The 15,652-nt window shown below is 46.0% G+C and overlaps 1 protein-coding gene across 3 annotated transcripts in view; it reads right to left on the bottom strand.

The window, feature by feature from the left end:
- Window positions 1–15,652, bottom strand: part of xrn1 (5'-3' exoribonuclease 1) — a 42,391-nt gene that overhangs the window by 21,355 nt on the left and 5,384 nt on the right. For all 3 annotated transcript variants that reach the window (XM_020045438.3, XM_013139156.4, XM_010883598.5), the window contains exons 9-24: window positions 15,522–15,589; window positions 13,388–13,525; window positions 12,266–12,426; window positions 12,089–12,178; window positions 10,985–11,141; window positions 10,781–10,900; window positions 9,691–9,860; window positions 9,489–9,606; window positions 9,066–9,158; window positions 8,847–8,950; window positions 8,364–8,495; window positions 2,996–3,158; window positions 2,699–2,812; window positions 579–677; window positions 354–469; window positions 58–204 (exon numbers count right to left, since the gene is read on the bottom strand). In XM_020045438.3, coding sequence (XP_019900997.1) covers window positions 58–204; window positions 354–469; window positions 579–677; window positions 2,699–2,812; window positions 2,996–3,158; window positions 8,364–8,495; window positions 8,847–8,950; window positions 9,066–9,158; window positions 9,489–9,606; window positions 9,691–9,860; window positions 10,781–10,900; window positions 10,985–11,141; window positions 12,089–12,178; window positions 12,266–12,426; window positions 13,388–13,525; window positions 15,522–15,589 — 1,990 coding nt within the window. The remainder of the gene's footprint in view (window positions 1–57; window positions 205–353; window positions 470–578; window positions 678–2,698; window positions 2,813–2,995; window positions 3,159–8,363; window positions 8,496–8,846; window positions 8,951–9,065; window positions 9,159–9,488; window positions 9,607–9,690; window positions 9,861–10,780; window positions 10,901–10,984; window positions 11,142–12,088; window positions 12,179–12,265; window positions 12,427–13,387; window positions 13,526–15,521; window positions 15,590–15,652) is intronic.

The raw sequence follows: 15,652 nt of genomic DNA on the forward strand, positions 1-15,652 counted from the left end.
CACAGGTTACTAATCGCACATGCAAACACACACACACACACGCACACACGCACGCACCTTTCCAAGTACTCGGCCAGAAGTTCCTCCACTGCGACTGAGTATAGCCACTCCTTCTCTGTCCTCTTAGTGTAACCAGGCACCTCTTCATTTTTCTTATTGAACTTTAGGTTCAGACCCACATTAGCCTTCTGTTCCCCATGGGGACTGAGGAGGGAGGCAAAGAGAGAGAAAAAGGAAGGGAGGGAGGCAGATACAGCAAGCACATAGAGAAAGAAAAGAAACAGACAAAGTTTATTTGACTCATGCAAAACAAGGCCAATGAGAACAGAGAGAATCAAAACATGTTCACTCACTTCTTTTTGGATCCCCGGCCAATGAAAATACTGCCAGAGAACCTGGACACGAGGTAGCTGGTGATGCCAAGCCGAGAGGCCAGGACATAGCCGGGGCTGTACCTAACACAGTATTTCTTCAGAGAAAGAGAGGAAGACAGAGCTTGGCATGGGTGTACATGTCTGGTTGTGCCCCGGGGCGGGGGGAAAGCAGTGTGAGAGGGACGTTGGGTGACAGTGGCTTACGTGCTGGTTCTGAATCAACGCTTCCATCTGAGGTTCACAAGGCACCGTAAAGACAACTCGCACCCGTCCTTCGCTGATGACATCACTGGACTCCTGCACCTGTGTGACCGACAGGAAATTGTGTTACTGAAGGGGTGACAGGGGTGCAATGCAACTGATAAGCCGCCCCCGCCCAAAAGCTGGGGAATTCAGAGTACCCCGTTAAAATATTACTGATAGCACACAGCCGGGGTCAAGTGGAAACACTCCTGGCTCCATGCACAAACACAGATCCCAGCTGAAAACCAGGGTCCAATATCAGTCACCCATTTTCAATTATCATTTCTATTCTGTCATGAGCATCTGACCAGGATATCAAATTGCTTTCAATATGACCTGTGAAATCCAACATTACTTGGACTGGCCAAGTTGCCATTGTACCGATACATGCATGATTGGAGCCTGCTTGGGTCCAGTTGGCACGTTAAACAGGGTCCCGCCTTCAGAGAATTACTGAGAGGGCTGTAGAACATGAAAATGCAATCGCATTGCAATGTAAAGTAAGGAAAACAGCGTTAGAGCGTGGAAATTCAGTCGCAAAGGTTAGCGCTGTTTCTCATATTTCACATTTAAATTTAACCACAAATCGGGGCATCACTTTGAAAATTAAATGCCAAATGGCTTTTCATTAACATTTTAATATTGACAGCGAATGTGCATACCAGTACATGAAAATGAAAATCATATCGCATTCTAATTTTCATATTGACTGCAGAGAGACTCCTGAAAGTAGCCAGCCGTTCACATAAATACTGCAGTATTCCCTTGTATAAAAAAAAACAATTTAATTGGCATTTTATACTTTATTTGACCGAGTCTGTGGTGAAAGATAGAGACGACATTATTTGCAGAAATGTAGTAGTGCATCGTAGTCAGAATTTAGACCCAAGGACCAACCCCAGGCAAATACTTATTTTTTTTATTAGAACAGAATCTGTTATGCAGCCCAGGTGCCATGTAAACAATATTGTTTTCCCTCTGAGCTCAAGAACCAGCGGAGTAAAACAGATTTAATGTAGGGCTGCCAAAGTAAACATTTGAAATACTAAATACCGCTTATTTTCTTTCAATATAGCATTGGAGAGAATGCATTCGTGTTGTGAATCATGTTTACTCAACACTCGTTTAAGAATCCTGCCTAACAACGCGTTAGTCGGCTACACATCCATTAATACAAAGGATTTGTGGAAATTGGAATCCCGTTCAATATGTTGCTCGTAGCATGGTAAAGCATGGAAAATTACCATTATTTTATGTTTTTGTCAATTTAAGCGAAGCAGTAGTCGTCACCAATCTCACATCCACCAAAATACATTCTACAAGTTCAAGCTCTGCATAGAGTACAGATTTCCCCTGATCTACAAGTAATAATTGTAGATTAACATCTCGTCACCTTGATTACCATATGCCATTGCCTATTCAAGTAGCCTTCATATTTATGTTTCATGTTTACAGGCCCCCACCTGAACCCCATTCTAACAACATTCAAAACACCAAAGGAAAATATCTTGAAAAGTTAGGTGCTACTTAGTGTTGGATGAAACACTGGCACACTGTGCAGTTCTCCAGACAAAACAGACTGATAAGCATACAGTAGCCTAACGTAGCAGTTATTTTTGTACTTGGTACCTTAATCAAGAAAACAATGGTAGGAGATAGAACTATTTGGGCTACATACAGATACTGACTATTATTGTGGAAAGTTAGGGGTTGTCATTTAAAGGCTGCGAAAACTTGCATTTATTTAATTCCAAATAAGGCACTGTCCATAGTTAATAAAACACAGAATGTCATTAACCTAATGCACTGCATTTAAAACAGAAAGTGGGTATTAGGGGCAGAATTTGAACAAATGGTTTGGTTAAAACAAATAATTGGTTCCAAAATGTTGTCCCTGCATTCAACATTATGGCCCATACATTTTTGCTCAGAGATAGTACCAATGGTCAACACCATGGCCGGTATTCACCCCATACTAACTTTGTTACCTCTACTGATATAATTGTTTTTCTTTTAGAAGAATTACTTAAACAGGAAACCAAGTCAGGAAGTAGAGACAGGAAGCAGGATGTGGTACAGACCTCTCCCATGGCACCGTAGTAGGGGTTCCCGACCATGAACACTGTGGTAGTTGGGGGAAACAGGTCCTCCAGGGTCTTGAAGTGAGACGATGATGAGTCAAAGGCCTTGATGTCCTAGAAGTGTTTGGAGGGCGGGGCGGGGGGGGGGGTAAAAGAGAGTAAGAGATCAGTAAGCAAGAGATATGAAATTACAGAATGTGTGTGTGTTTGTGTGCGCGCGTGTGTGTATGTATTATGTGAGTGACTTCAGTTTATTTTTCCCTGGGTGTACGCATCTATGCGAGCTGGCATTGTTACCTTCACGATGGTTTGGTAGGCGAAAGGCAGGATTTGTTTGGCCCACTGTTTCTCCAGGTGAACCTGTCCATTTGGTCCTGGGACATACTTCCTGCCTGTTAGCAGCTGGCCGTACAACACCACCACAGTCTCATTGATTATGATGCCCTTACGCTTCCCAAAACTAAGACAAAGAAAATAGGCAGATGCATTCAGGTAAGTGGGGTAGAAAGAAAACAGGGCAAACCAAAACATTTTAGTTCCTGGTTGAATACATTCTTTAAAGACGCCTCAAAGAACAACTATTTTGCCAAAGAACAACCCAGAAACTAAACATATAAACAAGATGACAAACTCTTTCCCTGATTGAGAGATTTGTATTACTACAGTTGGTATTATAACTGTTAATGTTCAATTACATCTTTATATTATTCTCTTCTATAATTTGGGATGGCTCGATCTGATACTGGTATCCACATTTTCTCTAAATTCTCCCTCAACAGGCTAGAAATATGAAATCGGAAAACTGAGGGTCCATGTACTGAGCCGATGCAACAAAAGAGATTGTCCTAACAACGTGTAGCAAAAACACAAGTAGAAACATGAGGGTTATGCCAAGTGAACTCAACAACAAACCTAAACCCAGCTAGCTCAGAAAACAAACTAACGCCAGCTAAGTTAGCTAGCAGCTAATTAAGAATACACCACTTTTAACTGTGCAATTCATATTAATTGCTAAAAAAAAAAGCCTACTGGTTAAATACTGTACACCCTTTCCTTTTAATTCCATATTTAATTGATTAGCCAAAAAAACTATGTATTCAAATGCCTACAGTTAATCTAGTGCTCATGTTGTGATGGGACAACAAGGCGAACATGTAAAATAACTAGGAATTTGATGATTTTAAACAAATATAGATAAGGAAATGCCTGCCACTTACCCCTTATACATTGCTATAGAATTTCCACAAATACCTTACACTGGAGTGTTCATGGAATGTATTTGAAGATAATTTAATAAGATTTCATTTTGCTGAAATATTGTGAAAGTTGTTAATAAAATGTTGTTTGACATACAACTCAGTCATGTACAATAACATGACAATAATAGCATGCCAACTAAATGAAAACAATTGGATCGATACTATGTATCGGCAAATATGTAAATTTCAGGACTCATAATCAGTATTGAAAATGTAAAAGTGGTATTGGTGCATCATTAGCTAAAATCAATGGAGACACTAACCAACTAGTCCAGCGGTTCTCAAAGTGTGGGGCGCCCCCCACTGGTGGGGAATAGAGACGTGACATGTGGGGCGCGCCAAACGGGAGGACATTTTCCTTTTTATGCCTTTATATCTTTATCCAGACATCCCAATTGTCCCGGAAGTTCCAGGACTCTTCCGCATATTGATAGCAGCTCAATGACGCCTGCAAATGAGATCCCGTAATTTGGAGCAAGAACGCGCAATAGACTAGAGAGTGACGCGTGTGTTTGTGTGACTATAAATGCAGCGCGCGTGAGAGCAAACCGTACTTACAGCTGTGTGTTGCCGCTTATTAGACCGATCACCTCGGGGGCGACACCAAGTCTAACAGGAATTCCCACCCCCACCAATTTGGAACGAACCTCCCTGAAATGACTTTTTGCAGGTTAGAATGTCTGCTTTATCAACGCCTTTCTTTAATGACAGCAAAGATCATACATTCAAAACAAAACACCCACAAACAAAGTAATCATTACTAGCCTACATGCAGTATAAATTAAAAGAACATTAGATATGAGACCCCAAGAAAAATGTAACCTGGAACCGAAGTGCCAAAATAATGATTGACATGATGTCGGCATATTAATTGGAGTGGAACAAACTTGTGCGCCCATTGTGTATATCTACGTTTCGCGCCGATGGCTAGCAGGCTAGTGTGGGCAATAACACAACATGGATACATTTGTGACACGGACCTCGAAAGTTTTTGAGCCAGCACCAGCAGAGAGACACAAACCAGACGGGCCTAATCAACCAAAAAGCCAACCGAAAAGAAAATATGATGAAGGGTATCTTGCTCTTGGATTCACGGCTGCGGTGGTGGGGGCAGAGGAGAGACCAATGTGTGTTCTATGTCTTAAACCGCTAGCAGCAGACAGTACGAGACCCAACAAATTAAGAAGACAATTATAGAGACCACACACCCAAGTCACGTCAATAAGCCACTTGATTTCTTTCAAAGAAAACTGGCAGAATACCGTCAACAGTAGACTCGCATGGTAAAAGCTGCATCAGTAAACAGTAAAGCACAGAGGGCTTCATATAGAGTGGCATACAGAATTGCACAATGCAAAAAAACACACGATTGGAGAGCAGCTCATTCTCCCCGCTGCTCTAGACATGGTGTAAATTATGCTTGACGAGACAAGCGCAGCAAAATTAAAAGCTGTCTCCGTCAAACGACACAGTTGTGAGACTAATATGCCACATTTCAAGTGATCTTTAGGAACAACTCATAGAAAAATTAAAAGACAGCCGTTTTGCATTACAAGTGGACGAAGCTACTGACAGCAATAAAGACTGCTTGTTCATCTCGTAAGTCCGCTTTGTGAATGGCAAGTCACTGTGCGAGGATTTGCTGTTTTGCAAATACATAAAGAATAGAGCCACAGCTGATGAGCTGTTTAAGATCATGGACAGTTACCTCAAAGAACACTGCCTTAAATGGGAAAACTGTGTGGGCTTTTGCTCTGATGGCGCACAGACCATGGCAGGGTCAAGAAACGGGCTGCAGGCACTAATAAAGAGGGTTGTGCCAGATGCGCACTGGACGCACTGTGTCATTCACAGGGAAGCGCTCGCGTCAAGGCAGCTCAGCCCTGAACTACATAAGGTTTTGACAGAAGTTGTGAGCGTGGTAAATAATATCAAAACCCGACCCCTGAAAGCGCGACTGTTCTCCGCACTTTGCTTACACTCCTCTCACGCCTCTCACCGCCTGATTTAAGAAGCTGTGCGTACCTTTAAAATCCAGGTGTACGCAATACCTGCCCTTGATAAATGCCGCGGCTGAAAACGATCGTCATTAGAATAACACGCCCCTATATATTCAAGTCTCCGCTTCCCCCCACGCCCTCATTTTACGCCATGGACACACGGAAGACGGCAAAAAAGAGAAACTTCTCTGACGTGGAGATTGAGACGATCACCAGGGAGGTAGAAAGAAATAAAATTGTTTTATTTGGCAGTTTAAAAAGCGGAATAAAAGATGATGTGATGTGGAGTACCATTCATTCACATTAATAATTGCATGACAATTTGTAATATTCGTCTTATTATTTCATGATTTTTATTATTAATGACGTTTATTGTTATTTAGAAGAAAAATGTCGTTATTATTATTATTTCTATTATCATTATTATTATTTAAAAGAAGAAGAATGTCATTTTTTTTATTTTGTCAGTCTGAATTATATTTTGTTCATTAAAAGCCTTTTATTACTGAATCCAGTCCGTGCGCAACTGCCGGGCCTAACCCTGAAACGTCATGTAAAGCGCACAGGCTCGCATCTGAAGGAATACATATAAATCAAATGCTTTGGTAAAGTCACAAATTAAACATTGAAGTCCATGTTGCACAAAAATATTTCATATCTTTTAGTTTGTCAGTGCGTTAGGATTTTTTTTCTTCGCATTTCCGCACTAACTCAAAACGTGCGTACACCACCTCCTGAGCTGGCGTAGGATTTGAGAGTGCCGTACGCCAACGTCCATATTGATACATCTCAAAGTCACCGTGGTTTTGGGTGTACGCCAGGTGTACGCTGGAAATTTGGTGTACGCACTTTTGATAAATGAGGGCCTTTGTGAGGAAATGGGAGCTGATCACACATCTGTGCTGTTTCACAGTGAAGCAAGGTGGCTCTCCTGGGGCAAAGTGCTGTCGCGCGCCTTTGAGCTCAGGGCAGAGATTTGGATGTTCTTGGAGGAGGAGCGCATGTATGAGGCTGCAAGCAAGTTCAGTGATGAACAATTTCTGGTTAAACTGGCCTACCTCAGCGATGTGTTTGGCAAGCTGAATGAATTCAATCTTCAGCTTCAAGGCAAAGACAAGCACCTACCTCACCTGGCAGACAAGATCACTGCATTCACCCGAAAGCTTGAGGTATGGGGCAGGCGCCTCGATCAGCAAAACATAGATGTCTTTGAGAACCTGAGCGACGTTGCTGAAACCACTGATTCTGGAGCCACCACAGTGATCCCATGTATTAAGCAGCACATCTCTTCCCTGAGTGGATTGTTTCAAAAATACTTCCCGAACAAAAGTGCTCAGTATGCCTGGGTTACGGATCCATTCAATGCAGCAGGTTGGTATTTTGACATTTTATAGAATACTTTACTCATTTATTATACATGCCTTTTATTTATGTTGTATGCTACTTACTAACTGGAATGGATAAACACAGATTTCTTTGTGTTTATTATGCAATGACAAATAAAGTAAGCCTATTTATTTAAATTCTGTCTGCAGCACCTGCTGATTTTAGGTCTGCTGAGGAGGACCAGTTTATTGAGATGACATCTGACTCCACCCTGAGGATCAGGTTTAAAGCTCAGACTCTTAGTGAATTCTGGTTTGGAGTAGAGAGGAAGTATCTACTCATCGGGCAGAGAGCTGTGTGCATTCTTCCCTTTGCCACAGCATATCTCACTGAAAACAAAGTACAGATCTCAGCTGAACATTGAGCATGACTTGAGAGTGGCAGTATCAAGCCTGCAACACCGTTTTGAGAAATTGTGCAATGCAAAACAGGCTCATTGCAGCCACTAATGCAGGGATAAATAGACCAGTCTTGCCAAATGGATTTCTCTTCTTTTCTTTTTTTTTTTAAACAGATTGCAAAGGGGCACTTTTATTTATTTTCTATTTTTAAACTTGATAGAAAATGTTGACACAGCTGCACTATTTATTTCTCTATTTTTGAATTTCATGCAAGTTATGAGACAGCTGCACTTTTATTTTCTTTATTTTTGAACTTGCTGTTATTTGATGTAGATAGTTAGTTTGTATTTAGATAAAACTTGTTACTATACTGATACTACTTGTTACTTCAATAAATTGGAACATTTTAATCTTGTTATTTCATTAGCATTGTGTTGCGGCGATGTGGGCAGGTGGGGAATGACCGAAAAATGACCGAAAAAGTTTGAGAACCACTGAACTTGTCCAAGGCTATCACTGACACGCAAACTGTAATTTAGGGTAATTAACTTTTTGAAATGTGTGTCATAATGCGTGCCATTCCAGGACATCTTATTTCTTCTGTTTTGTTGTTTGTTATTGCTCTTAATATTTTGCACTGCAAATACAAAAAAAATATATGGTCTTAGAGTGCCCTTACTGTTCCATGATGCCCTGGACATCCTTCACCCAGTCCTTCTGCTCCTTATCACTGAGGTAGATGACCTTGGTGGGGGGCGAAGAGCCCCTGTCATACAACTTCTGCATCGCCACAGGCTCATCCAGGAAGAACCTGACAGAGAAGAAAGAGTGTGGGACAGAAGAAGATAAAGATGGTTGAGTGGAGAGTTGAAGGTGAAAGACAATGACGTGGATTATTATTTAGAAGTTTGTGTAGTTCAAGTTTTGGTCCAAAGGGAACAGAAAGTAGGGACAGACATGTTTTCAACTGATAGTTCAGGTTTTGGGGAATCAATTTTTGATTCCACAATTTACCTACAAAAAGTAAGGTGAATTGTAACCCCACATTTTCTGCAAAATATTGGATTTCTTTTCTTGAATGGAACTAGAATGGAGCTGACCCGAAATCTTACTAGCATAGTCCTTATTATGAGACATAAATAAAAGCAGATGGGGCTCTTACTTGCTTTCCCCGTCAGATACTGCCACCACCCTAGCTTCCTCTAGGTGGGGCCAGTTCACAAAGACAGAGCGACCGAGGACTTGGGAGGCCACGTCACCACAAACCTGAGGACAGAAATCAGGTGAAATGAAGAGGGTGAACAACAAAAGAAAATACTTATTCTGGTTTAGAATATATAATTTTTTGACTCAATTGAAACAAAACTAAGTCTTTCCTCACCGGCTCCTCTTTTTCAAGCAGGATCTCAAGTATCATGTTCTCACCACGGCTGCTTTGTTGGAACACCACCACTCCATGCTTCTTCTTATAGAACTATAGACACAATCAGGAAACCTGTTAAACATCCACATTTCCCTGTTCCTGGGTGGCCCAACGGTCTAAGCCCCAGCCTCCGGCCCACATGTACTGCAGCAGCATAGGTTAGCATCCAGCCCAGAAACACTATCAAATCTATTCAGGCCTCCATCAACAAAGCACAAGTACTTGAAAATGTATCTTTATTAAAAAAAAAAAAGTTTTTTTTATCTAACAGTCTTTTGCTTGGTGTATAAATAGCCACCTGATCATGTTGCCTGATTCATACTGGTTGGTTCTAGTATTACTATCACAGTTCCAGGTGGTCTCTCTGTCCGCCCACATTACCTTGTGTCTGATGTGCTTCAGAGTGGGGAAGCCGCAGAAGTAGAGCTGGCTGCTGTTGATGGAGCGTCCCACGTGGCTCAGCGGAACGTGCCACGCATCCATGGGAATCAGCATTGCCCTGAAAAACCACCAATCAAGTCACATCAGGCTCAGGGAAGACGCGTTTCTATCACGTGTGCACACGTACATCAGTGTTTCTCACCTGACATGACAGTGCGTGATGTTGGGGAACAGTTCAGGCAGGGTGGAGGGGTAGGGGTGGTCGACCCCGGCGTCATAGCGGTATTCAGCACACTCTGTGTGGCAGTTACGAGCCTTCTCAGACTTTGTCAGGTGATTGCTGTATGGCTCCATCGCAGCAAGCAGACATCTCTGGAAAGGAAAATAAAAAAACACTAGTAGATGAGAAACAAAATGCACCCACGCGTACAAAGTATGTTTCTCCTATGACCCGGTGATATCCGGTACATTTTTCTGGCAAACGATTTCTAATTTCCTTAGTTTTTTTTTGGTTCTGGCTCTCAAAACCAAAAATAGAAAACTACAACGCTGCATTTTCTGCATCAATTCTTTATAAAATTGAACAAATTTACCAGAAGCTCTTATTCAGGGCAACAATAGTAATGCTGATCTTGTCATTCTTATTTTTTTGTCCTGGCCCCCCATAGGAGTCAAACCCACAACCCTGCCGTTGCAAATGTACTGAGCTACAAGGTATTGCAGTGATTTTATTTTTGTGTTAACAACTAATCTCACCGGCAAGAGCCATTGGTTATATCGTTCAACAACCAAAAATCTAAACGGAATGCTAAGAGATTTATTTTCCCTGATCAACATACAACACCCCATGATGTCATCATCGAAAATATAGGATATGGGTATATAACTACTTGTACACGGTTTAGTTTAGAGATAGAGAAGTGCCATCATTATGAAATGTAAAGAAACATTAAGCAGTGTTTCTATAGCATACACATGATTGCGGAGCTAAATTAACTGCCAGTGGATTCATGCAAATAATCCTAGTCTTTATGCCAGGTACACAATAGCTCCTGCGTAGCGAACATGCAATAAAGAAAATTTTGGGGAAAACCTTTCCATCTCACAGAAAACATTATTAGCATAATTGGCTACGGCTTATAGAAAAACAGGCAAACCCAGAAAGGGGCATTCCCTCGTTGCCTTTTCATAAAGGTGAAGGAAAATGAGTCACAGGCACGTATTTTGTAATAATCTTGGGGAAATTAATAAAGGGTCTAATAGGTTTCGAAACATTCCGTTGACCTTCCTACCTCATCGATGAAGGGGATGAGCACGACGGCCTCCCACTCCTGCTGTTTCCCGTTAAGGTCTGTCTTGAAGTCTAGAGGGTAATATTCAATGATGCTAGAATTCTCTGATGTCATCAGGTGCTGTGGAAAGAGCCAAACCGAGGTATCAGAACTGTGTGTTTGTTATGCGGACGTGAGTGTTATGCGATAGTGTGTGTGTGTTACCCTGTAGCATTCTGGGAGCAGGTCTTTGCTAGCAGCAGGCAAGACTGCCAGGAGCTGCTCAAACGGCATAAATGGCTTGCCCATGTCAAAGGTCAACTTCAGATGGGAAATGTTCCTTACATCTGACAGGAAAGGGGCGTAGTGGTAAGGGTAATACCTATAAGGGAGGAACGTATTAGCACACAAACAGACACATACACAACTAGTGACAGGCAAACACTTGACCAGAAATGCAGGCACTTGACCAGATAGACAGCCAGACACTATCCAAACTGACATGCTCTAAGCAGACAAGGCAGGCAGAGACACAAAGCAGACAAGGCAGGCAGAGACACAAAGCAGACAAGGCAGGCAGAGACACAAGGCAGGCAGAGACACAAAGCAGACAAGGCAGGCAGAGACACAAAGCAGACAAGGCAGGCAGAGACACAAAGCAGACAAGGCAGGCAGAGACACTAAGCAGACAAGGCAGGCAGAGACACTAAGCAGACAAGGCAGGCAGAGACACTAAGCAGACAAGGCAGGCAGAGACACTAAGCAGACAAGGCAGGCAGAGACACTAAGCAGACAAGGCAGGCAGAGACACTAAGCAGACAAGGCAGGCAGAGACACTAAGCAGACAAGGCAGGCAGAGACACTAAGCAGACAAGGCAGGCAGAGACACTAAGCAGACAAGGCAGGAAGAGACACTAAGCAGACAAGGCAGGAAGAGACACTAAGCAGACAAGGCAGGCAGAGACACTAAGCAGACAAGGCAGGCAGAGACACTAAGCAGACAAGGCAGGCAGAGACACTAAGCAGACAAGGCAGGCAGAGACACTAAGCAGACAAGGCAGGAAGAGACACTAAGCAGACAAGGCAGGAAGAGACACTAAGCAGACAAGGCAGGAAGAGACACTAAGCAGACAAGGCAGGCAGAGACACTAAGCAGACAAGGCAGGCAGAGACACTAAGCAGACAAGGCAGGAAGAGACACTAAGCAGACAAGGCAGGAAGAGACACTAAGCAGACAAGGCAGGCAGAGACACTAAGCAGACAAGGCAGGCAGAGACACTAAGCAGACAAGGCAGGCAGAGACACTAAGCAGACAAGGCAGACACTAACCAGCTCCATGACTGGACTCCATGGTAGTAGTAGTGAAGGATCCACTGGATTCCCTCCACATAGCAATATGCTTGGTTGGCTAGAAACTCACTAGAATCAACACAAACAAAGTTGAACAGGTTAATTCAGCCCGGTGTTTAGCAAAACATTTAGTGTTGGGAAAAAGTAGATGCTCACTCTGAGACGACCTCCACCCCGATCTTGGTCATGTAGTAGGTGCGTTTGTACTGTCGAAACTCAGCCTCAAACATATCCTCCTCCTCACCATCCTCCTCAAAACCTCTGCTGGGGACTATGTCCTTCTCCTCATCAAGAGCAGCCAGGCACAGAGTGTCGTCCTGTGTGCACGCACGCACACACACACACACACACCTCAGAATGTCTAACTCTACACATGCATCTGAATGTGTATTGATTGTCCATGTGCACAAAAACATTATTCTCTATCTAGGGGCCAATGACTCCTACAAGCAGTATCTGAAATTACGTTCTTGGCCCACCTGCCAAGGAGACTGGTAGATGAAAAAATCCAACAGCAAAGCCTATACGGTTAACGGTCAAAATATTGTATGTGTCTATTCCCCAACAGAGCCCAGGACACAGACAGGGAGGCAATGTGACACTTGCTGTTGTCATTGTCACAAATGTTCTCCAGCTTCATCGTTTTATTACTAATGAGAAATGATCTGTTTCAGCTTTCATCTTTAGCATACTGGCAACACACAAAACAACTCGTCACCACAGCATCATACTGCAGTCAGCCTCTATTTCCTAATTCCTCACAATTTCTCGTTGGGTTTTCGTTTCAAAGTTTGGCTTACTCCAGGTAAATGTCACCCCATAACAACTACTTAATGAACCGTAGCTAGCAGCAGACTGGTGGCAAGTGAACAATGTTGAGTAGCTTTACCTATACGGTAAACAGGGTGACAAAACAAAAGGAGCACTAGAGACCGTCTATGGCTGGCAAACATGAGTAATTTCCTCCAAGCCATCACGCCAGATATTATATTACATGACTATTCTGATACAAACATTAACCCGCAGGTTCATTTTGGACATGGCCTACAAGTTTAGTAAAACAAGGAACAGTTGACCTTTTGAGACCCCTTCACCATAAGGAAAAAGGCTATATTTGACAGGTTTTGTTCAGAGTAAGTAAGTTAGATTTGGGTTTGGGCTTGGGCTTAGAATAAGCAATTAGGTTTCTGGGGTTAAATATAGAAGAAATGATTTGGAACAGGAATAATGATGGGGAGTCCCCACAAGTATATCAAAACCTGAATGTGTAAGTCTCACCTGGTCGTTCCTCCAGGAGTTCTTAGACTTGGCTTCTTCTGCTGCCAGCCCGGCTGCCTCGTTCAGGTACTTGTTGCCCACCTTGCTTTCAAACCACTTCAGGTCCACAAACACATCGTTAAAGTGCTCTCTGTCAAACTGAGGGAAACACAGAGACAGAGTAGGGGAGTGAAAAACAGAGTCAGAGCGCGAGCTAGCGGCAGACAGCGGGCGAGCCAGCGACAGAGAGCCCATGGACGACAGAGCGAGCGACAGAGAGCCCATGGACGACAGAGCGAGCGACAGAGAGCCCATGGACGACAGAGCGAGCGACAGAGAGCCCATGGACGACAGAGCGAGCGACAGAGAGCCCATGGACGACAGAGCGAGCGACAGAGAGCCCATGGACGACAGAGCGAGCGACAGAGAGCCCATGGACGACAGAGCGAGCGACAGAGAGCCCATGGACGACAGAGCGAGCGACAGAGAGCCCATGGACGACAGAGCGAGCGACAGAGAGCCCATGGACGACAGAGCGAGCGACAGAGCGAGCGTGCGGGCGACAGAGCGAGCGAGCGGGCGACAGAGCGAGCGAGCGAGCGAGCGTGCGGGCGACAGAGCGAGCGAGCGGGCGACAGAGCGAGCGAGCGGGCGACAGAGCGAGCGAGCGGGCGACAGACAGAGCGAGCGGGCGACAGACAGAGCGAGCGAGCGGGCGACAGAGCGAGCAAGCGGGCGACAGAGCGAGCGAGCGAGCGTGCGGGCGACAGACAGAGCGAGCGAGCGTGCGGCCGGGCGACAGACAGAGCGAGCGTGCGGCCGGGCGACAGACAGAGCGAGCGTGCGGCCGGGCGACAGACAGAGCGAGCGTGCGGGCGGGCGACAGACAGAGCGAGCGTGCGGGCGACAGACAGAGCGAGCGAGCGAGCGTGCGGCCGGGCGACAGACAGAGCGAGCGTGCGGGCGACAGACAGAGCGAGCGAGCGAGCGTGCGGCCGGGCGACAGACAGAGCGAGCGAGCGAGCGTGCGGGCGACAGACAGAGCGAGCGAGCGAGCGTGCGGGCGACAGACAGAGCGAGCGAGCGAGCGTGCGGGCGACAGACAGAGCGAGCGTGCGGGCGACAGACAGAGCGAGCGTGCGGGCGACAGACAGAGCGAGCGTGCGGGCGACAGACAGAGCGAGCGTGCGGGCGACAGACAGAGCGAGCGTGCGGGCGACAGACAGAGCGAGCGAGCGAGCGTGCGGGCGACAGACAGAGCGAGCGAGCGAGCGAGCGGGCGACAGACAGAGCGAGCGAGCGAGCGAGCGTGCGGGCGACAGACAGAGCGAGCGAGCGAGCGTGCGGGCGACAGACAGAGCGAGCGAGCGAGCGTGCGGGCGACAGACAGAGCGAGCGAGCGAGCGAGCGTGCGGGCGACAGACAGAGCGAGCGAGCGAGCGTGCGGGCGACAGACAGAGCGAGCGAGCGAGCGTGCGGGCGACAGACAGAGCGAGCGAGCGAGCGTGCGGGCGACAGACAGAGCGAGCGAGCGAGCGACAGACAGAGCGAGCGAGCGAGCGTGCGGGCGACAGACAGAGCGAGCGAGCGAGCGTGCGGGCGACAGACAGAGCGAGAGAGCGAGCGTGCGGGCGACAGACAGAGCGAGAGAGCGAGCGTGCGGGCGACAGACAGAGCGAGAGAGCGAGCGTGCGGGCGACAGACAGAGCGAGAGAGCGTGCGGCCGGGCGACAGACAGAGCGAGCGAGCGTGCGGCCGGGCGACAGACAGAGCGAGCGAGCGTGCGGCCGGGCGACAGACAGAGCGAGCGAGCGTGCGGCCGGGCGACAGACAGAGCGAGCGAGCGTGCGGCCGGGCGACAGACAGAGCGAGCAAGCGAGCGGCCGGGCGACAGACAGAGCGAGCGAGCGGCCGGGCGACAGACAGAGCGAGCGTGCGGCCGGGCGACAGACAGAGCGAGCGTGCGGCCGGGCGACAGACAGAGCGAGCGTGCGGCCGGGCGACAGACAGAGCGAGAGAGGGGTCGAGCGACAGACAGAGAGAGGGGTCGAGCGACAGACAGAGGGGTCGAGCGAGGGGTCGAGCGACAGACAGCAACAGAAAGAGAAACGAAGGGTAAGTAGATTATTCTGATAGCAAAAATAAGCGGTCTCACCTCTGACAGTTTCTCCAAATACTTCTCAAAGTTGACCAGGTTCAGGTGGCCATTCTCGTTCAAGTAACCTTCATGGGTCAAATATTTACAAGTAGTCGATTACTTTTTCCAGACTGAAGTAAAAGGGAATG

The sequence above is a fragment of the Esox lucius genome, chromosome 3 (assembly GCF_011004845.1).
Source record: "Esox lucius isolate fEsoLuc1 chromosome 3, fEsoLuc1.pri, whole genome shotgun sequence".
Taxonomy (NCBI): domain Eukaryota; kingdom Metazoa; phylum Chordata; class Actinopteri; order Esociformes; family Esocidae; genus Esox; species Esox lucius.